Source organism: Chenopodium album, chromosome 7 (assembly GCF_948465745.1).
Source record: "Chenopodium album chromosome 7, dcCheAlbu1.1, whole genome shotgun sequence".
Classification (NCBI taxonomy): Eukaryota; Viridiplantae; Streptophyta; class Magnoliopsida; order Caryophyllales; family Amaranthaceae; genus Chenopodium; species Chenopodium album.
The window spans coordinates 57932883-57954690 of record NC_137840.1 but is presented as its reverse complement, the minus strand read 5'-3'; the positions used below and the strand labels follow the sequence as shown (position 1 = coordinate 57954690).

The 21808-nt window shown below is 36.9% G+C and overlaps 2 protein-coding genes across 4 annotated transcripts; one reads left to right on the top strand and one right to left on the bottom strand.

Moving 5' to 3' along the window:
- Window positions 1-8700: 8700 nt before the first annotated feature.
- LOC145640362 (protein FAR1-RELATED SEQUENCE 5-like) lies at window positions 8701-12755 on the bottom strand. The gene is made up of 6 exons (XM_081691653.1): window positions 12656-12755; window positions 11026-12133; window positions 10033-10777; window positions 9770-9967; window positions 9443-9526; window positions 8701-9334 (listed from the first exon to the last, which is right to left on the bottom strand). Exons 1-6 carry the CDS (start codon window positions 12753-12755, stop codon window positions 9230-9232), a joined length of 2340 nt encoding a protein of 779 aa, XP_081547779.1. The 3' UTR covers window positions 8701-9229.
- A 405-nt stretch (window positions 12756-13160) lies between these two features.
- Window positions 13161-21294, top strand: LOC145639094 (cleavage stimulating factor 64-like). 3 transcript variants are annotated; one of them, XM_081690239.1, is made up of 10 exons: window positions 13161-13392; window positions 13508-13586; window positions 14411-14585; window positions 16731-16764; window positions 16874-17115; window positions 17190-17267; window positions 18809-18844; window positions 18990-19451; window positions 19672-19989; window positions 20772-21294. In XM_081690239.1, exons 1-10 carry the CDS (start codon window positions 13359-13361, stop codon window positions 20898-20900), a joined length of 1587 nt encoding a protein of 528 aa, XP_081546365.1. In that variant the 5' UTR covers window positions 13161-13358; the 3' UTR covers window positions 20901-21294. The 3 variants fall into 3 exon arrangements, with proteins under 3 accessions (XP_081546365.1, XP_081546364.1, XP_081546366.1); XM_081690238.1 differs by having other exon boundaries at window positions 18984-19451; XM_081690240.1 differs by lacking the exons at window positions 13161-13392; window positions 13508-13586 and having other exon boundaries at window positions 14417-14585; window positions 16731-16804; window positions 18984-19451.
- The last annotated feature ends 514 nt before the right edge of the window (window positions 21295-21808 follow it).

Here is a 21808-nt window from a genome sequence, read left to right as displayed (position 1 = left end):
CAAGCATACGGCCAGGTCGAAGCCTTCAACAAGTTAATCTCAGACGGGATTAAAAAGAAAATTGAACGGGCTGGTGGTCTTTGGGCGGATGAATTACCACACGTCCTCTGGTCCATCAGAACGACTGCTAAAGGGGCAACTAGAGAAACCCCGTTTCTCATGGTGTATGGTGCAGAAGTTGTCCTGCCCATTGAACACTATGAGCCGACTCTTCGAGTCATGTTATATGATGAGGAAGCTAACTGGGAGGCCATGCGGCTGGCATTGGACTCACTTCCAGAGCGTAGGGGCAATGCTGCCTTACGCCATGAGATTTACCGTCTGAGAATGACACGAGCTTACAACAAGAGAGTACACAAGCGTCCTCTCAAAGTGGGGGACTTTGTGCTACGGAAAATGGAGGCAGTCGGTAGGGCGAATGAGCAGGGAAAGTTAACCCCAAATTGGGAACGCCCTTACCGAATATATGAGGAAGTAAGAAACGGCACCTACCGCCTGGAAGAACCAGACGGCAGGAAGCTGCCTAGGACTTGGAATGTAGATAACTTGAAAAAGTTCTACTTCTAAGTACGAATGTAAATACCTCAAATTTTGTCATTTAAAAATTTGTTTAATGAGAATATGCCTTCATTTCCAGCTTGTCTTTTCTTATTAGTGGCGTCTGTACAAAATACAGACAACCAATGCATTTGGATGGCGTCTGTCCCAACAGCAGACGTCCCAATCCCTCTGAAGAAGCCGACTGCCTTAAAACAGTCGTTTCTACGAAATTCTTTAAATTTACGCCAACACTTAACTAATATTTGCTTAATTCTTTAGAAGGCCTGAGGCCAGACAAGATCATTTTGAGGCCAATAGCCGGATATTAGGAAAAACATAGTCACAATAGAGGCCGAATGGTCACAGTTTGCTCCAACATGAGTATGACCGTCTGCTCCAACACGAGTCAGATAGCCGACCACGTCCATTCGGGCGAATTCGTCGAGGAGAAGCATCTCCCATTTGGGTGGCACATTGCTCTACAAATACACTAAGCGGCCCTACCGAATGCTAAAGCAGCATTCGCAGTCGTTTGGTTTAATCGAAAGTGAAATCTAAAAGGCCAGAAATTTTCTAACTGTTCTAGCACAATCGGAAAAGGGTCACTGTTTCATAAGTAGAGGCTATTGAGGCATTAGGCCGGATGCGCCTGTTTTTGCCCAAACGCAGGACAGGTGGACTATTACTTATCAAGAAAACGAGCTAAAATACTTAACAGATTAAAGAGATTTGTGGGTTGAATGCGCCTGTTCTTTGCTCTTGGGGCAAGACAGGCGGATTCTTCTAAAGTAAAATTAAGACTAAGTTAAAACTTAGCACTTTTTCTCGTCAAAGCCTAAGGCCGAATGCGCCTGCTTTTAGTTCTTGGAACAAAACAGGCGAGGGATTTCTTTTTAGCAAAATTTGCTAAGTCAAAATGTTGTATCTCGCTTGGGCCAATGGCTGAATGAAAATAATTATTCATTCGCTCCTGATGGCCGTCTGTCGCGTGGTTTGGGGCAATCACCATAGTGATTGATTGACTTAGAAACCATGTATACTCTTCTAAGTATCAATAATTTCTAAGTTAATCAATCCACTCAACCGAAACCACTCGACATCCGTCCAGGGGCAAGAACATTCGCATGCTGTACAGGTTATAATACTTAGCCAAAAACATGCAATGAAAAAATTTAGAGAACAACAATATGAATAACTTCAGCCAAACGGCCGAATGATTTTAAATTAAAAGGCCCAATCGCCATCAGACGATTGGGTAAGATTGTTAGCTGGCAAAGCCAGAAGGAATTGTCAAATCACCCGACCCCTCGGTCGGTAAAGATACATGGATACACGGCACGCAGGCCGGAAGATGAAATGAATGGCCATTCGGCCGTAGAAATAATTACTAAAAGCTTTAAGGGGCAGAGGGATTCTCAGCATTGGCAGCCGCATCATCAGTTGTCGGCTGCTCTTCCTTGTCATCACCATCCTCTTCCCCGTCTTCGTCCCCAGAGGAGCCTGAAGAGGAGTCGGCCTCTTCATCATCCGCATCCTCCTCTTCAGCCTGGCGAAGGAGTGCATCATTGTAATCCTCGTTTTCCTTATCAAACTTGGATTTCCAGATGCCAAAATCAGCACCCGGCTGTACCGCCTCCCATGTCGCCCGCATGATGGATTCATAGTCTTCCATCATTTGTTTGACAAGGGCCTGCTTCTCCTCCTCAGCCCGAGACTGAAACTTGGCCTTTAGCTGCTCCTGCTGGTTCGCCAGACGCCCCTCCAGGCGGCTAACCCGCTCCTTGGCCCTCCTGACCTCTTCCTTGGCCTCTTGAAGAGGCTCAAGCTTTTCCTTAAGGCCTTTAACCTCGGCCTTAAGGTCATTGATTCTGGAGCGGGCCGAATTCAGGTCCTTCTTCACCTGCAGGTTGGCGTCCGCCTGGGAATACATCATATCAAGGGTCAGAAGCTCATGCTGAGCAATTTCAAATTGAGCTCGGTCTAAGGCGGACTCGGCTCGAGCTTTAGCGGCTGTTACCTCTTTGGATTTCTCCTGGATTTGCCGTCTGAGCCCTTGGACGCGCAGCATGGCCTGGAAAAAAGAAAGGACTGAATGGTCAAAACCAGTTGGATATGTATTAAAAGTGAAGGAAAAATTAGCTAACTCTTTTACCTCGCAGAGGTTCCCCAAGATGGCATCCAAGTTGAGGGTGCCGACTCCTCTTACGGACGCCTTGTCCTCAGGATCAAGCGACCGCAGCATTTCCTTGGCCATCTGGACGACGGTCGGCCTTTGTGGGGGGGGCTGTAAAATTAAAAGTAAGTCAAGTCCCAGGAAGCAAAATAAAGCATTGAAGTTTAATAAGGATGCGGCCCATACCGTCCGGCTGGGCCTCCTCCTCCTTCTTCCCCTGACGTCTCTTCTCTCCTGCTGAGCCGACAGCAGTGTTGGGTTGCTTAAAGCCACCCTTTGATGCCTTAGTGGCATCCAGTTTGCTGACCTCCCAGTCAGCTTCGAGATTAGAGTCGTCCCCTCTTTTGGGCTTGTGAGCGATGTGTTTCCGGTTCTTACCAGATGCACTCACATCACCCGCCCCTGTTTTTTGGATTTTGGGTTGGGGTTGTTTGGAGGGAGATGGCTTGGTAGAAGCGCTCTGCATGAGTTAAAGGAAAAGCGTCAGAAAAGCAGGCGGGCAAAATGTAACCTCTATTGAAAAAATATACCAAGTATCATAAAAATTACTACCTTGGGGGTACCGGCTACCTTTTGCTCGTCACTCGCCCTATTGAGGACGTTGGTGCGGTACTTAGCTGCAGAGACAGCAGCCGGCTTCTTCGTTGCCGAGAGCTTTTCCATTGCTTTGTCTGCACCAAAAGGAGGAAGTTAGGCTTTATAAGCATACACTGAAAACAATTTTAAGTTTACTTAAAAACAGACGGCCGACTACCTCTTGGCATCTCAGAACTTAGACCACAAGCGGCCAAGAACACCCCATCTTCTAGCCACTTGTAAAGGGGAATGTAGCTCTGGGGGACGACTATTTTCTCCCCATGCTCGTTTGTCCGAACGGACACTGTAAACAGCCCCTGGTCAAAAATTTCCTCCTGGGCCCGCCTAGGGAGAGGGGGCAAGGCACTCTTGCCAGCCAGGAGGGGCGGATCCTTGTTCCACCGATTGTACTTTTGGTTCAGTCGGCCTTCAGGAGAATGGACAATGTAGAACTTAGTTCTCCAGTCCTTCCATTTGTTCTCTTTGCCGACTGCCATCATGTACCCTTTGTAGGTGGTCAAGGTGCACCAGCCTTCGCCGCCCTTGGCAGGCGCTCGACAGAGATAGTGCATGTGGGCGAATGCCTCAAAGCTGGGATCCACCTCCAGCATTTCACATGCGGCAACATACCCGATTATATTTATCCATGAGTTCGGGACGAGTTTCCAGATACCCAGTTGGTATCCATCCAGTATCCTCTCCACGGCCGGATGGAGAGGGAAGCGTTAGCCAGCCTGAAGGACCGCCTCGTAACAGCCAAAGGCTTTGTCCTTATAGCTGGCCAGGGAGGGCCAGGTTATAGTATCCTCCTTGTTGGGGACGGCCAAGGAGAAGTCATGCCCCATTACGACCTTGTGCCTGCAATTGGCAAGGCCGGATGTCATGGAGGCCCGCTTGCTCTGCAGGACATGGTGAAAATAGGGGGCGCGCTCCAAGCGCCTGGAAGCACTCGGCTCCGCCCAGCCTTCCCCCTTTTCTACTGACAAGGACTCCCTTGCAGTATCTATTTTTGCTCGGACCTCCTCTGACTCAACAGAGGCGCTGTCTGAAGATGACGAGGCCGAATCGTCATCAGAGCTTTCCCCAGAGCTAAGGGGCTGCCGGCTAGGGCCAGAAGGGTCCTCCCCTAGACTCTCCTCAGGCGCCTGTCCTGAAGACTCGGCCTGGTACTGACTGTCGGCTTCCCTCAGTATAGTATCACTGGGGGTGCCGCTTGAAGAAGAGGGAGAATAGTAGGTTGGAGTTTGGGGAAGGTCAGAAGAGGGATTTGGGGGTTGCTCTGAAATCTCACTAGCTGGCACCCTAATGGAGCCATCTGAATTTGGAGTCTCGCTGTCCGAATGGTAAAAGGTACCATCCGGCCTATATCTCCTTGTTGTCTGCTTTGTTCGAGCCATCGTGTCCTGCAGATGCACAGACACTGTCGGATTTAGAGTTGTACTTAAAGGAAAGTTCTCGAACGAGCATTCGACACTCCTAGTTCTAGATTCAGCCGTCCCCGGTGACCGGCTGATCGCTAACCTAGGCCGTGCCGTGTACGTTTGGGAAACCATTTGAATAAACGAAAAACACAAGAAAAAATAAAAGAAAAAATAAAAGAAAAGAGCATGCGGTTACCTTAGAAGAAGGTATTTGAGACGCCTGGTTGGCTGAGTAGTCGGTAGGAAAGGCCGAGTGTCGGATGCTTGACAAAAGTCAGGGTCTTTAAGAGTCTTTGAGAGTCAAAAGTCCAGAGATTCTCCAAGATTTGCAAAGGTGTGAAAACAAAAATGAAGTCAAACCTTCCTATTTATAGAAATGGGAAACCCTAATTTTTCCCCCCAAAATGCAATTTGAAAATTCAGCCAGTCAGAGGAAGACACCTGTCACAGGTGCCACGTGCAAAACACGTGACTCCTGTGAGGGGCAAATGATTTGGGTATTTTATACCCTGCCAAGTGGCCCAATCAGAGCATGACACGTGTCACTGGAAGGGGCACTTACTTGGACCATCCAGATGGTGACACGTGTCGAGCAGATATTGCCCCCTGGGAATGGCGGCTTTCAAGGACCAAATCCCAAGGGGCCCTTAAAAAAACGGCGTGCCCTAATCCCTAGGTCACCAGATCCTAGGGAGGGCACACTTTCCAAAAGGACCCTATAAATAGGGACATTCTTACATTTATGACAAGACAGAGAATATACACGCAATACGAGACAACACGTCACTTATTATAGAGCTGTCGTTTTCAAGGAACATACAGCACTTTACCTGAGCTTGGAAACCGAGCAGATAACTTTATTTCCGCACGTTTATTACCGAACGCTTACTAACTTAATCTTCGGAGGCGGACCACCGACCATCCGACGGTCCGTTTGCTTTGCAGGTACAGGCGTCCTTCGTTGAATCCAGTCTCAGAGTTGTAACTCTCCCAAGGGACAAAAACCCCCGAAACACTTGGTAATATAATTGAACAACCAATAATTTCAACAAATGGTAATATGTTCATATATTTAATAATAATGTACATAAACTTAAGTAGAAATGGTCATTTCTAATTATTATGTGTAAATACTATTAACTTAGTGTATCTCCAAAATGATGATTTATAATACAGCTGGAGAAAAGGATGTGGGTAAAACTTCAGCAGCTTCAGAACAAAGAATTGAAGAATTTTCTAGAACTGGTATAATGTTCAATTAAAAAGTGTCAAATGTTCATTTACAAACAAGAAATATTCATTATTAATTGTATTTTTTTGTTAGATGCAGCAACTGGTTCAAAATTTGATGCTGACACTAGGTCAGATAATGAAGGATTGCCTAGAACAGGTATAATGTTCAATTATAAATACTCAAATGTTCATTTACAAAGAAATAATATTATATCTAATTAAATTTTTTCTTAGATGCAAGATCTGGTTCAGTGGTTGATGTTGACCCTAGGTCAGATGGTGGTGAAAAAAGTGATGATCCAAAAAACACAATTGGAGGTGGAAAACAAAACAAGGAAGATGTTTTTGAAAAAACAAAAAATGATGAAAAAGTGGAGGGGTAAAATCTTGAAGACATGTCTTACTATTAGGGTTATGTAATTAGTAAGGATAAAATATCTAGATGGAACAATTTAACTTATGTTACTATCGTGTTGTAACTTGAAACTGGAGTTTCTCAAACTATTGTATGTGTGTACAATATTTTGTTGAATATGTAATATGAATGTGTGGTTTATGTTAAATCAATATTTTTCATTTTATGAATTGAAAATGATTCAGGGTGTTACATAAGAAGCTTATATTTTATTAATATGTACTGACATTGTTTGACTTTTCAGTGAAAACAAAAAGATTGTTGCTTCATCCTCAAAAGTCACAAAAAGGTACATTATTTATATTAAGTAAATGTTCAAAAATAATAATGAACATTTTCATATACCTAAATGTACATTTGTGTTATGTAATATGACCAGGAATGATGAAAAGAAAAAGTCAATTGCAGAAAAGAAGAAAAAAACTGAAAAGGAAAAGGTTGAAAGGTATAATTTCAAATTTTTTTATATAAACTCAAATGTTCATTTATGTTCCTCATAATTTTCTTAATTTAACAAAACAACAAGACCAAAACGTGAAAAGCAAACAATTCCTCCTGCTTTCCGATCTCCTTACTTGGTCAAGTACAAGGATCTGTTTAAAGATGAGAAAGCCATAAACCAAATTGCAGTAGACTTTGCTCTTGGTGGAAAAGATGAAAGGTAATTACTTAGACTAATTAAACTTAGGGTTTAATATATTTTATAAAAATATGTTCACATTCATATTATTAAATGTTCATAATGCAGTGCACTCTTATACTATGATGGCTTGAATCTCATCAATAGAAATGAAATGAAAACTCTTGGAGATGATGTTGAAGTGACAAATTGTGTCATAGATGGATGGGCAAGGATTCTTAATCATAAAAAGCCAAGAAACAAGATTTATTTCTCAACAATGCTTCATGTTAGTCTTTCTTCTTTTTTTATATTATTGATTCTATTTTCCTATGATAAATAATTGCTAAAAATTCATTTAACTTCTATATGTTTGTTTCTATTTCAACAACACATTATGTTCACAAATAGAGTTTGTCGAGAAGGATCATCAATGAAGACAAGAATTAATGCCTTCATAGAAAGAATTGACAATGAACTGAAGTTGAATAAAATTGACAGCATTGTTGGATAGAAACAGGTATTAATTCTTGTTTAATACAAATGTTCAATTACATTCAATATATTGTCCAATAACATTATATAATTTGTTCAGGTCTTCTTCCCAGTATCAACTTCTCAACATTTTTTTTCTGTTGTGCGTCAATCATATAGAAGACAAAATTCATATAATTGACAACAGAAAACTACCAAACATGTATCAGTCCAAGCAAAATATGAAGAACAACCAAAAATGATGGTGAGATAATATGTTCATTTATATTTGGCTACATGATCAATTATATTTTATTAATTGTTCATGTCTTCATCACAATACAAACTTCTAAACAATTTTTACTCTTGTTTCTATCAGTTAAAAGGATTGGCAGAGTACATGAAACACCTTGGATATGAAGATGCAAATAAAATTGAAGACTACACAGTTGTTTTGGAAAAGATGAAATGGCGTAGCAACAATGACTATACAAACTGTGGAGTTTACATTATGAAGCATTTGGAAACCTTCACTGTTGATCCTAATGAGAGCTGGATTTGTGATTTAAAACCAAACAATGTAAGAGTTATAAACGATCAATTATTTAAGATATAATGTTCATTTATGAAACAGTAAAGATTGTTTAATTAAAATTTGACAATCCATTTTGTTCAACAGGTGGAACAAATTAGAAAGCTAAGGCTCCAATACACAGCAGAACTGATGTTATTTGAAGAAAACACTGAATCAAGAGCAAATAGAAGGAAAGCTAGAAAATTTGCAACTTTGTAGTTTCAAATGTTCATTTACAACTATGTATATGTTCATTTCTTATATATGACTCTATTTTTTTTTTTTTTAAGAAACAGACTTATGGATTTTATTTTAATATTATTGTAATTGATATTTCATTTTAATCTTTGAATGAAAGTTTTTTATAAGTTTTATAAATTGGATGTTGGTTCTTACTTTTGTTCATATACAAATGACTAAATAATCATTGATAAATGTAGAATTTTAAAACATATAAAATTCTAATGACTAAATAATCATTGATAAATGTATAATTTTAAAAACATATAGAATTCTAATATAAAGTTCAAATATACTAAAAATAGTACTATATAAAATATAATATTTATGTCTTTTACATAATAGATCGAAAATTCAAAATTACAAAATAGTAATTAAATCAACATTACAAAAAAGTCTAATGTTTATAAAGTTCTGAAATACTAACTTATTTATCTTTATTAGCCAAACGTTTAGCTACACTTGTATCAAAAAAGGCTAACAACCTATCATACTTAGAAGAAATCTTTTTAGAACCTAATTGAACATTTCTTGATTGAAGAATTTGAACACGAGCACCTTGATCATTTCTTTGAACTGTGGGAGGAGTAACTTGAACATTCTGAACACGAAATCCTTGATCATTTATTTGAACCGTAGGAGAAATAACTTGAACATTTGTTGATTGAACATTCCTGGAGTTGGATATGATCATTTCTGGATTGGTGTTTGAACAATTCTGAGTTGGATTTTGAACATTCCTGGGAACAGTAGGTTGAATAACAGCAGGAGATTTTATTGACGCACTAGTATGAATTGGAACTCTTGGATTAATTTGAGAGTAAGTTTTAACACCAGAAGCACCTTTATTTGCACCAACATTAGAACGAGCTTGAACAGCAGAAACACCTTCCGAATTCAAGATTTAAATCCTTCACCTTTAAAAAAAATTAAATTGATCATTAATAAACCAGTATATGATCAGTTACAAACACTTATACAAACAAATAAGGAAAAAAAAAACCTTAGCAATAGATGAAATATCAACATCAATAGATATGCTGGATGAAAGAGAGCTTTCACCAGTAGCCTACAAAAAAACCAAAAAAAAATAAAAAATTAAATAAAAAAAATTATAATATAGATCATAAATGCCAAAAAATAAAATAAATTTATAATCAATAACAAACAAACATACCTGATCAAAATCATTGGAAATACTATGATCTGATTCCTTAGAACTAGAAGGAATTTCTTCTACAACAGCTGATTTAAAGCCAACCTATATTTTTAAATTATAAAAATCAATATTAATAAAATATAAATAAAATGTTTTTTTTTGGCACATTTGAATTTATCTGAGCCCGTTTATTGCTCAAAACAATCAATTCAGTGGGATCACTAATAGAATTAGCATAAGTAACAGCATAACCGTTCTCATCAAGTTCCTATTTAAAAAAAAAACATAAATGATCATTTACGAATACTGAAATGATCAATTTGAAAATATGAAATGATCATATACCTGTACAACTGCTTGCCCTATACCCCTTTTGTAAGGAGTGTACATAGACTTTTTCCTCTTGAAATTACCCTTTGCCTTGTTGCACTGCTTCTCCAAGATACTCTTAGGCCTTACATTCCTCTCACCTTTAGGCCTAGATTTTGGAGGATTCTTGATCTCAAGATCAACAATTTCAACCTCTTTAATAGGTTCACTAAGCTAAAGTCAATTACACCTGATACACTCTCAACCTTTTCTTTTAACAGATTGAAATAACACTCAACCTCTGCCCTTGCATTCAAAGGATTCTGACAACTTGTTATCAACTTCACAAACTTTCTGATTGTTTGTGACCTCCAAACACTAGTAGCCACAACATTTGTCCTCAAAGTAGGTTCTTCAATACCATGACTACACATGGCAGCCTTTGTCCACCGTTTCATTATATACTCTTGTGGAATATTACGCACACAATGCAAATGATATACTCGAAGAGAATGAAAACAAAGTAAACCAGTCTCACTAAAGTACATGCATGTGCAACAAACTGCATGTGTTTCCTTATTAAAAACAACTTCATGCTTAATTATATCCTTCTCAGGCCTCCAAAGAAGATATGAATATCCTGGAAAACGCAAACCATTATCAACATGATCATAAGTTGTCCCCCTAATGAACTCCTCTTCAAAAAGCACATAAGCTTGAATAGAGTACAATGATCTTGCATGAAATAATATACCAATATTAGCAAAAGCTAGGTGCCTATTACCCCTCAAAGTATTGTAATCTCTTCCACCTTCCTTACTTCTCCACTCAGAAACAACATCAAGAAAAACATGATAAAAATCACATAAACCTTGAGTCTTATTAAGACGTTGTGAAACTGACTTATTAGTAGTTTCACTACGTTGAGAGGACAATATACCACCAGACCAATACTTCTTAGAATAAGCAGGACACCACATTTCCTTTATTTTATACAAATCACATAACCAATCATCATTTTCACATTTGTATTTATCACACATCCTGTATAACAGAAATGATCATATATTAATTGAAAAATGAACAAAATATAAATTAAAATATGTACATTTGTATAAAGAATAATGATCATAAACAATATGGACACTAATAATATTATGATAACATACAAAAAAAAAAGAAAAAACTGTATGATCATATATAAAACACTTAATGTTCATATCTATAACACATAATAATCAAATATATAACATAATAAAAATAAAAAATAAATACAAAAAACAATAATTTACCTTTTCCAGAAATACTCAAATTCAGCAGGAGTTTCACAATACTTCAAAAGATATCCAAACAAATCTGTAAAGCCTTCCAAAGCTCTCAATGCTCCAATGTGTTTCTTAGAATTTTGTTCAAGATGCCATACACATAAACGATGATGAACAGTTGAAGGAAAAATGTTTCTTATACCCGCTGCAATTGCTTGTGCTTGATCAGTCATAATTGTAATGGGACTTTTCCTTCCCATTGAGTGCAAAAATGTGTCAAACAACCAATCAAAAGACTCGGTGCGCTCATTAAGAATAAAACCCATACCAAACATGACATTGTTACCATGATGGTTCATCCCAACAAATGGAGCACATATCATTCCATATTTATTAGTTCTATAAGTTGTATCAAAAACCAACAAATCTCCAAAGTAATGATAATCTCTCATCATCCTACCATCACGCCAAAAAAAACTAACTAAAGCACCACTATCATCTTGTTCAAAATCATAATAAAAATCTGCCTCATCCACATGTCTCTTGACAAAATATTTAATCAATTGGTTACTATCACATCCTTCAATTTGGGCAGCTTTTTCAGATGACAATGCATCATACGCATCAGAAGCAGTAAAAGAAAGATTAGGAGATCCACCAACCTCCTTCTTTAGAACCCTCAAAGAATCAGTAACTTTGACTCCGCTCAATTTCATTGTTGAAATGAAAAGAAGTTGCTCTTTATTTACATCCCTTTGAGACCTTATCAAATGCCTTTTTTCAGGAGGAATCATAGCATGATTATGAACCATTTCATGTCTTGTACATGTATAGACCCCTAAATGATCAATATGAAACTGCACAAAAGCTAAACAACCAGTTCGATGATCCAACTTCTCATAAATCCTTTTATTCTTACACTTATTATCTGTGAATCCCTCATTACAACAAACAAATCTTTTCATCAAAAAAGAATCATCTCTTCTTCTCTTACTCTTCCCAATTCGAATTCCAAAACCTTTCCTAAAAGCATATTTATTATACGCTTCAAAAGCTTCATCTTCAGATTTAAATTCTTTATCCTTTAATTCAGACTTTTCTGCTTCTAAATAAACAATATCATCCTTTTTTTCCACTGCACAAAGTTTTAATATACAACTATAAATGATCATAAAGAGTTTCATGAATGAACAATAATAAATAAGTAAAATGTTCAATATTAAAACAGCACATGATCAATTGCAAAAATTTCAGCACATAATATTTTAAACAGTATCTTCATTATTTACCACTTCACATAATACCGATATAAAAATGTAAAAATAAATGATAAAAAATGACTTTGAGACTGAACATAAACAAATTAATAACTACAAATAAGAAAACATAAATGATTAATTGAAAGTATAAAATTAATCTAAAAAATATACAACAAAAACACACAATTCTAAAACACAGAGAAAACAAACGAAGCAACAAAATGTTCATACAACGTATAACAATCGAATTACATTATCATTATAATGTAATCAAAGTAGTAAATTCAAAAATCGAAGATGAATAATAATACATAAATTAAGTTCAAATAAACAGAACATTATAACAGAACAAAGTAGAGATGATTAAAAATTGCAAAATTATGATCACAATTACTCACTTTGTTGAAGCAACGAATCAACCAAACGAATTCCAGAAGGAAACACATGCTCGCAATCACGATCAAAATCAACGCAATCTCCAGATGCAGAATTCGCCATTGATGATCAGTAACAATTATCAAATTCGTAAAAAAAATCAAATGAAGAAGATGAAATAACGAGAGAAAAATGTAGATAAAAAATAGAGGTTGATCAATTGAAGAGAGAGAAAAAATAGGGTTTAAAATCATATATATACATAGCTTGAATAATAAGAAACAAAGAAAAAAAAGAAAAAAGAGGAAGAAAAAAAAAAAAAAAGGAAAGAATGGCAAATGAAGCTGCACATGAGAACTCCACCCCAACTACAAAACGACGTAGCTTAAGGGAGGTGTAGGGAACACACCCTACACTAGGGTGTAGGGTAAAATTTTCACAGTTCAGCTGAATTAAGTCAATCGGAACATGCCCTACCTCCATTAAATATTGGTTGCAATACATTCGATAAAAAATCGTAAACTTGGACTCACCTTCCGGACCCAAAACTTGTATACACCTGTGTATTCTTTTCACCAGTCTGAAACTCCAACTCCGACGCCATTAAAATACCCATCTCAAGCTTCTGCAATTTCGATGCAATTTTCCCAAATAATGTACAAAAGGAGAAGATTGAGTCAATAGAGCTCATCCATGTCTTCGTCTCGTTGATTCTTCTTCCCTTTTATGGCCTCTTCTCAGCAACATCGTTGCGTCTTCGGTTCGCCCTTTTCTTCTCTTTTTATCTGTTGATTTTTGCACAAATCTGGGAATTATTTGTATTGTTTGTTTAATATATTTTTGTTTTGATGTTGATTTTTTTTGGAAATTAATAGTTGGGAATATACCTTATGATGCAACTGAAGAACAGCTGATTCAAATTTGTGAAGAGGTTGGCCCTGTTGTTTCATTCAGGTTCGTTTCTTGTAATTTATGCACAATTTTGTTAATTATAATTGGTTCTTTAAATTAAACCCTAAGTTGTAGTTTTATTGCTATTGCAAAATTTGATGTTGCTAGTATAATAAACGAGTTCCAATTTTTTGTTACTAAAAATGTTGATTGGAAATTGGTGCACTGTTAATGAAGCTTCAGCTTTAGCTCGAGAGTATCGTGTTGCTTCGTGTATCACTCGATTTTGGCTGGGGCTGATCATGGGATCTTTTCTTATAACCGGGGCTCGATTTTTGTTTTTTATGTTTAACATCATATTTATGGAGTACTAGTTGAATTTGACCTTGCAATCTATTGATATCATAGGTTGAATGCCAACTGCCATGATAAAAGTGGTCTATGCTGTCGTTTCTATAATTCCGGATTTGGTTTTATAACTTTCAATAGGAAAATGTGTATAGGGGGAGGAGTGGTGGAAATTTGCTTCACTTACCCCTTAGTTCTGATTATGTTAGTTGGCAAGGATAGTTATTAATAGGTTAGTGGTGAAGTAGGCTGAGACTGGGAAATATGCGCAGAATAATTATCTTCCTTTTTATATCATCGATTAGGATCAGAGGTGCAAGTCTTTCAGCTTCATCAATGATTCAGTGTCTGTTTTTAGTGTGATGTTTGATTGTAATGCAAGTTGAACTTAAACTTTGGACTATAATACATTATGTTTGTTTGTTGAAGTCATTTGCATTCTAGTACTGTTTTTTTAAATCTATTTCTTGTTGAGTGCTTTCCTAGGTCAAGAATTTTTCTAATTAATTTTTCCTTTTTTTTTTTTTGCTTTTTTTCAGATTGGTTATAGATCGTGAAACTGGGAAGCCAAAAGGTTATGGATTTTGTGAGTACAAGGATGAAGAAACAGCACTCAGTGCTCGCCGTAATCTTCAGGGTTATGAGATTAATGGCCGGCAGTTGCGGGTAGATTTTGCTGAAAATGACAAAGGTGCTGATAGAAATCGTGAACAGGTAAATTTTAAGAATCCATGGTCTGTTGTTTTAGTTTGTATTATATTATTTCTTTCTGGAAGTATATATATAGATTTATTGTAGCAAAGTTGTCTATGTGCGATTCTGTCTCTCATTTGCATAGTTGTTATTAATTAATATCTGTAAATCTCTGATATTATGAGTTGCGTTAGATGCAAGTTTATATATATTTGGCCCCAGATGGCCAGATGTGTAAAATTTCTTAAACCTTAAAACTGTGATTCTGTAGGACTATGGGTTCTTTATTCTTAGGGGTTGTTTGTTTAGAGTTTTTGGAATGGATTGGAATGAAGTTAAAGTCCAATCCATCCATTTTGTTGTTTGGTTAGGCAAATTTAGGTATGGAATCTCATACTAAGGGGTTCTAATTCCACCCAATCCCCCTAGAATCCCATACCCACCTTATCCCCTAAGATTCGCTATCCCTTCCTTTAATGGATTGTAAAAGAATAAACCAAACAAGTTTAGACAAGTATGGGGTTTAGAACCACACCTTCCTAGTATGAGATTCCATACCAATCCATTCCAACATAACGAACCAAACGACCTCTTAGTGCTCTTGGATTGGAGTGTAGTGGCACAAATAAATTTTCTGCTAAGAGGACACTATTTAGTGTTCAAATATGGTCAGCATTCCTTTTGGCTTCAACTAAGTGGATAAATCCAAGGGTGTTTTGAAGGGCTTAAGGATGAGCGGAGGTGACCACATATTCTTGGGGATCTTTTGTCAATTTGGGTAATGCTTGGAGCTAGAACAAGTTGTACACATACAGTGTATGGGGGAGGTTTGCTACCAAACAACCTCTTAACATGGTGTGGTGGTGTCCGAATTAGTGGCTATGGACAAAGGAATTGAAATGAGTTATATCTGATATTAATTTGTAGATCCTCTGTGTCAAACACAACCGGATGACCTAAAATAGGAGTTGACTCAGGGTTTTAGACAAAGGAGACTTGTGGAATCTCAAGGTCGTGGAACATGTTAAAATTTATGCTTTGAGGTGCATCTAGGACTCTAGGTATGTATACTTGTATATCCTATAGTTTTAAGATTTCACATTTTATACTAGCTTTTACTGTCATTTCCTTAAATTTCAAGGAAGAGATTTTTGTAGAATAGATGTTCTGCACATCCTTTTGAGGCAATCCAGCAACAAAGAGGTGGGCTTCTAAGAACTGAGGAGAGGGGACTACGGCTCTGATCTCCTCACCTTATTTGTACCTACCCCAGGTCTAATAAGTTTAGTTTAGGGCTAGTAAGTTCAGAGAGGATAATTAAAGGGCTAATAAGTTCTAGATAAAATAATATAAGGGTCAATAAATTCAGATAAGATTATATAATGGCTAATAAGTTCAAATAAGATAATATTAGACAAAGGTTGATAAGTTCTAATTAAACCTTATAATTAGGTCCAATAACGTCTAATATTGTCCAATAAGATAATATAAGATAAGGGCTAATAAGTTCAAATAAAATAAGACCTGTGAATGGAACTCGTAGTGAGGTGCATACTTGAACTAAGTTCTAACAGGTATTCTATAGTAGAAAGGGGAATCATATACTCATGGAATACTGGTAGATCCGTAGATGGTTTAAGGACAGTAAGATTGCTCAACTTGGAAGTCTTTACTTTGGAGGGGATCTGCTGCCAGAGGGTGAACAAGGGTCTCTTGTTTGTGGGATGCTGACTGTTAATGTTCAAGACTCTAAGCTCTTTAAAAGATTGGTCGGAGGTTAAAGCATCACAACCATCAATCTAGTAATACAAGACAGATATTTTCCCAATTTTCACCCTCCAGGACTCACTATTGTCTTGGAGTATAAAGTCACTCTAGGCTGTGAAGGAAACATTTGAAAAAAAAATAAAAATATGATTGGAATCAACCTCTCTTGGACACAAGATCTTTAAGCTAGTAGGTCCATTAAGAGATGAAGTCAATTCTAAGATCTAGAAGTGGAATTGGCAACTTGGAATCAGAATTTGGATTGTGAATTATTTGAAGTTTGGGCTCAAGAATGGTTTTTTTTTTTTTTTTTTTTTTTTTTTTTTTTTTTTTGGGGGGGGGGGGGGGGGGGCTTCTCTGACTACAAGCTCTGAAATTGCTCCTTGTTTCTCTTTGCAGGGTAGGGGTGGGCCAGGATTGGCAACAAATGTTGGTTAGTTTAGTTTCTTCCTCAACTGCTTCAACTTTTGGAGGTCTACCTCTATCTTGTTCATATGGAGGTGACCTGTTACCATATCTTAATGGAGTTGCTATGTAAACAGATACTCAAAAGCAGGTAGGAGGCCCGGCTTCCATTGGGGATGCAGCATTACATCAACCAATTGGCCTCCCAATCGCTATGACTGCTGCTTCTGTCATGGCAGGAGCTCTTGGTGGTTCTCAGACTGGTCAGATTATTCAAAATGGTTTGCAGAATCAGTCTCTAGTAGGCAGTGATCCTTTAACCCATCATCTAGCCAAAATGTCCAGGAGTCAATTGAACCAAGTTATACAAGAAATGAAGGTTAATATTGCAAAAGAGATGCATTGAAGAGTAATAATATAATTTCCATCTATTTACTTTCAATCTGTTTACAGGTGCTTTCTATGCAAAACAAAGATCTCGCACGTCAACTTTTGCTTGTGAGCCCACATCTTCCAAAAGCTCTCTTCCAGGTTCTGCTCAAATCTGAACTTCTTCCATTGATTGGTGAAAATCCCTTAAGTTTGTTCTCTTTTGCTTGGTGTAGCATCTGGGTTTCTTCAATTCTCTGTGCTTCTGTTTATAGTATTCTTGCTAGCTAGTTAGTTAATGCTATACGATGATATTATCTTCCTGTTTTTTGATTTGGATAAATGGAAATGTCAATTTTGAGCAAGCCTCTGGAGTAATGGTCATTTCACATAAAACTATGATACAATTTGTGTCGCAAAAGCCTTGCAGAATTAAGGCTGAAAAGTCTGGATTTACCAATGTCTTGCCTCTCCACCAGTCTACTCATAGTGTAATGAAATCTGGTACATCGTACATGGAACGGGTGTCGGAACCTACTTTGGTAGGTAGCTTGTTTGTGGTTCATATGATAGATAAATTAATATGAAGTAAGTTTTTGAGGGTTGTGCTATGTTGTGCAATTTGGTTATCAATTTTAAACTGTCTTACAGCCTTTTGCGTAGGTTTTGAAGTTTTTTTTTTTTTTTAATTTACTACTACCAAAGGAAATCTATATGCAATAATGCAAATAAATATATTCCAGCTATGTTAGTTGCATTATTGCTCCATACAGGTAAATAGGTTCAATTCAAATAATATAAACTTCCTAGCTGCATTTTAAATTTGTTAAAGTAACTTGTAGGGAAAAGTTATCGCTTATCAGACAGTGGACCCATGGGAAAGTCAAGAACACAAAGAGTAAAATACTTATGGATAAGTTTCATAATATTTCCAATTCCTACGTACCAAAACTTATTTTAATAAACTGAGAAGCCTTAGAGTAGCCACTCTAATACCATATACACTTGAACTTTTGAAGCTTCCAACAACCGCAAGACTTGAAAAAGCTTTCCATCCTGCTTCTTGATACACAATAGCATTATGTCCATAACTCTATAAGTCTAACCATTGATGATGTGATGAATAACAAATCACCCTTTATCAACTATATTATTTCATCTGAAATACATCCAATTTCACCTATAAAATATGCTATAACTGTTGGTGTTCAATCCAAAAGAGGTGAAAAAAATCAATTGGTAGATGAGGCATTAGCCATTAAAGTTTTCCTGCTCCTTTGTTTCATTGTGACTGCTGTTTTCCCTCTCAGGCTTTCCACAATGATAGTTATAAAGAATCTGGGCACTACAGTTGGTTCCTTATAGTTTCACCAATGGATCTCCTTAGAATTTTGGAAAATTTTAAAACACCTTGATTAATATTTTGTGTTGTTTGTTGGCCCTATATATCCTTCACTATGCAGTCTTGATAATAGTGATGGTCAGTCCAGTTTTTTATTTATTTTATTTATTTTTATTCTTATTTTATTTTTTTATTTGTGGATCTCTACAGTTTCTTGTCTGCTGGTCTGTATACCAAAACTACTTTTTATTAGGATATTTAAGTGATATCTTGTTTGTAGAGTAGTTTGTACCAAAATATAATTTCAAAATGAGTTCTGTGCAGAATGATCTTATGTCTTTTTGTTTGAATTTGAATGCAGACACAAATAATATTGGGGATGGTGACACCTCAAATGGTATGTTAAATAAGCCTATGACAATGGAATATCATACAAACGATTTTATATTATTTTATTATATATATATATATATATATATATATATATATATATATATATAAAGTTTGAATAACCTTACTTTTATGGGTACTTTCAGTTGCAGATGCCAAATATAAGACAACAGATCCCAAATTCTACTATTCCAATACCTCAATCTTCAACGCAACCTACCATGCAGGGTCACCCTCCATCTTCTCATACTCTTCCTGGGTTGCCTTCTTTCACTCCATTATCCTCTATGTCCCAGAATCCATTGGCACATAATCAATTCACAGCACCCTTGCCACATCATCCACAACCACGAGCTCAGCATCCAAATCTAAACCAGATGATTTCACCACCACAAAGTGCAGTGCCTGCACACTCTGGGCCTTCATCACTGATATCTGCACGCCCTCAACCTCTGGGTGGTTTGCAAATGCCACCTGTATCTTCCTCTTCATTCAGACCGCTTCAAACTCCACCATTGCAACATACAGGACATGCTAATATGACATCCACTCAAAATACAAAACTTCAGCCTACTTTTCAAAGCCAATTTGTGCCGTCAGATCCTGTATATCAGGTAAGAGAGTTCCCTGGTATATTCTCGTGGTTTCATTGATGATAATAAAGTTGAAGAATGGAAGCTAATTTAAGCATGTAGAAACTTGCGAATTTTATAGAACGTGAGAAATACATGATGGGGCGTAGGAAAGATGAGCCATATTTCTAAAACATAGTTATAAAAATTTAAGTACTAATTCTGCGGAGAATTAATTTTGTGAAAATTGTTGCTACATCAGGTTGCCTCTTCAATACGCCCTGCGTCGGTTGAGGCCAATCGAAAGGACATTCCCAAGCATGCACAAAGTGTCGGGGATGCAACTGTGGCTAGTCGGACAAACACCTTGACGAACTATGCTTCAGTATCTGATAAAAAAAATTCTCAAAATCAGATGGGTCGTCCTTCAAAACTTAGGAAATTGGATGATGACAGAAGTGTGCCTTACTCACCTGCGGGATTAGCTTCACCAACTGCCACTTCCATTGCAAGTAGCTCTGCTGCAGCTGGTCAAAGCTCTGGTGTGGAAGCACAGAACACGGAGAAGCAAGCCCTACAGGTAATGGTGCATCTCGCCTCTATTTATTTTTTGATTAATTCATATATGCTTCTGTCAGAATAAAAAAAAAAGCTGCTTTATGTTATAATTTGGGTTAGGCTGTTCACCTTAAAACACCTGTTCTTATCTGGTATGAATTCATTAGTCCTCATTTGAATTGGAATTGCTACTCATTATTTTACAGTGGTGGTTGTATTTGTCATTCTTTATCCCTAAACCTCTTATTTGTATCCTTCCTTTTTTGTCTGACTTTATAATGTGCTCACACAACCCTTTTTTTCACTAATGTAAGCCTTCTTAGCATGTGTGCTAGCCAAATGAGGCAAATAAGAACAGATGGAGGGGGTTAATTTAGCAGGACCAAGTGTTGGAATATTAAGTGTACAAGTACCAGTATTTAAACTAAAGCCTCCTACTTCACATTACCAAGAGATAAAGTAGGATTTAGAATGTTTTATTATTTATTTAATTATTAGTCAGATTGCAGCATGTAGTCAGTTGTTTTGTTATCATAAAAACTCCTGCCCTTTCTGGAATTATAGTTCATGATGTACAAGTAGCTACATTCAGTTGTGAGGAGGGAAACTGTGAGGATCTGTAAGATCATGGTACACAATTTTATGTGCTTAGCATGCTGTTTAGCAGCCTAAAATATGTAAGATCTTGGTACACAAATTCATTTGCTTAGCTGTTCTATGCTGTCTATTAGTTTCCAGGATCTAGAACGTCAATTTCTTAATTCAAGTGAATATTTATTTATTAGCATTCGTGATATTCTGCAGATGCAGCTTCCACCTGATGTGGAGTCTGCCTTGTTGCAACAAGTGCTGAACCTAACTCCTGAACAGCTGAGTTCACTACCCCCAGATCAGCAACAGCAAGTCATTCAACTCCAGCAGATGCTCAGATGAAACCTTGGGGACTTGTCGAAGTCAGATGAATTTGATAAGAGGTTATGGTGCACACACTGGATAGATCCACGATCATGTGGATAAGGGAGCTGGTTAATACATTTATCAAAACCAACTTACGCTTCCTATGAGGGCAATCAGGTTCTAAGATGCTTGAGAGCTATCTAATTCTTTGTAATTGTTGTGACTTGTGAGCCTTTATAGAGATATACGTAAATCAACTACAATTATTTATAGAAAAAGTAAAATTTTGAGCAGTTGTCTTGTTAGTCATGAAAATTTAGTGACTCTGGCTGTTACTAACACTCTTTCCTCTATCTTCCTCTCTTGAGATTAAATGTACTTTTCACAAAACCACAACTTTCATTATCTGAATAAATCACGTCTTCACACTCGTCTTTGGCTCAAAACAAAGAAGGAAGCTTCTACCATAGATGTCGGTTACCATTGATTATATTGATGTATCTGTATTAAATCATAACCATTTATCTTAAAAAATTTAAGGGCATGTTCGATAACTTGTAGTTCTACTCTTTTGGTTAGTTAACTCAAATGCCCAAATATGTGCAACATTTATTTTTAATGAAATCTTCTACTACCTCCGTTAACAGTTATCTACAACATTTACCCAAAAAGGGTGCTAACAATTATGTGCAACAAACTTATTTCTTTCTTATTTTAGTAACTTTTTTTTGTTAAATTGATCAAAATACCATCACTTAAAAATTATTAACACGTAATACTACACATAATTACAAAACATTATAACCTTAATCTAAATTAATTATCTAACCCTTCCCACTCTAATAATCAGATTAATCATCTCCCATTATCTTTCTCTCTCCTCTTCATTTCTCAATTCTTCTTCTTCATCTCTCATCTCTCTTCAAATTCCAATCCATCCTTCT

Bases quoted from the DNA above. Each gene is read 5' to 3' on its own strand.
- LOC145640362 (XM_081691653.1), bottom strand. From the start codon at position 12,755: ATGGCGAATTCTGCATCTGGAGATTGCGTTGATTTTGATCGTGATTGC. The intron at 10,778-11,025 runs GTAAATTATTGT...TCTGTTATACAG, and splicing joins TTTGAGTATTTCTGGAAAAG to GATGTGTGATAAATACAAAT. The intron at 9,527-9,769 runs GTATATGATCAT...TTAAAAATATAG, and splicing joins TAGGGCAAGCAGTTGTACAG to GTTGGCTTTAAATCAGCTGT.
- LOC145639094 (XM_081690238.1), top strand. From the start codon at position 13,359: ATGGCCTCTTCTCAGCAACATCGTTGCGTCTTCG. The intron at 13,587-14,410 runs GTTCGTTTCTTG...GCTTTTTTTCAG, and splicing joins GGCCCTGTTGTTTCATTCAG to ATTGGTTATAGATCGTGAAA. The intron at 14,586-16,730 runs GTAAATTTTAAG...TTCTCTTTGCAG, and splicing joins CTGATAGAAATCGTGAACAG to GGTAGGGGTGGGCCAGGATT.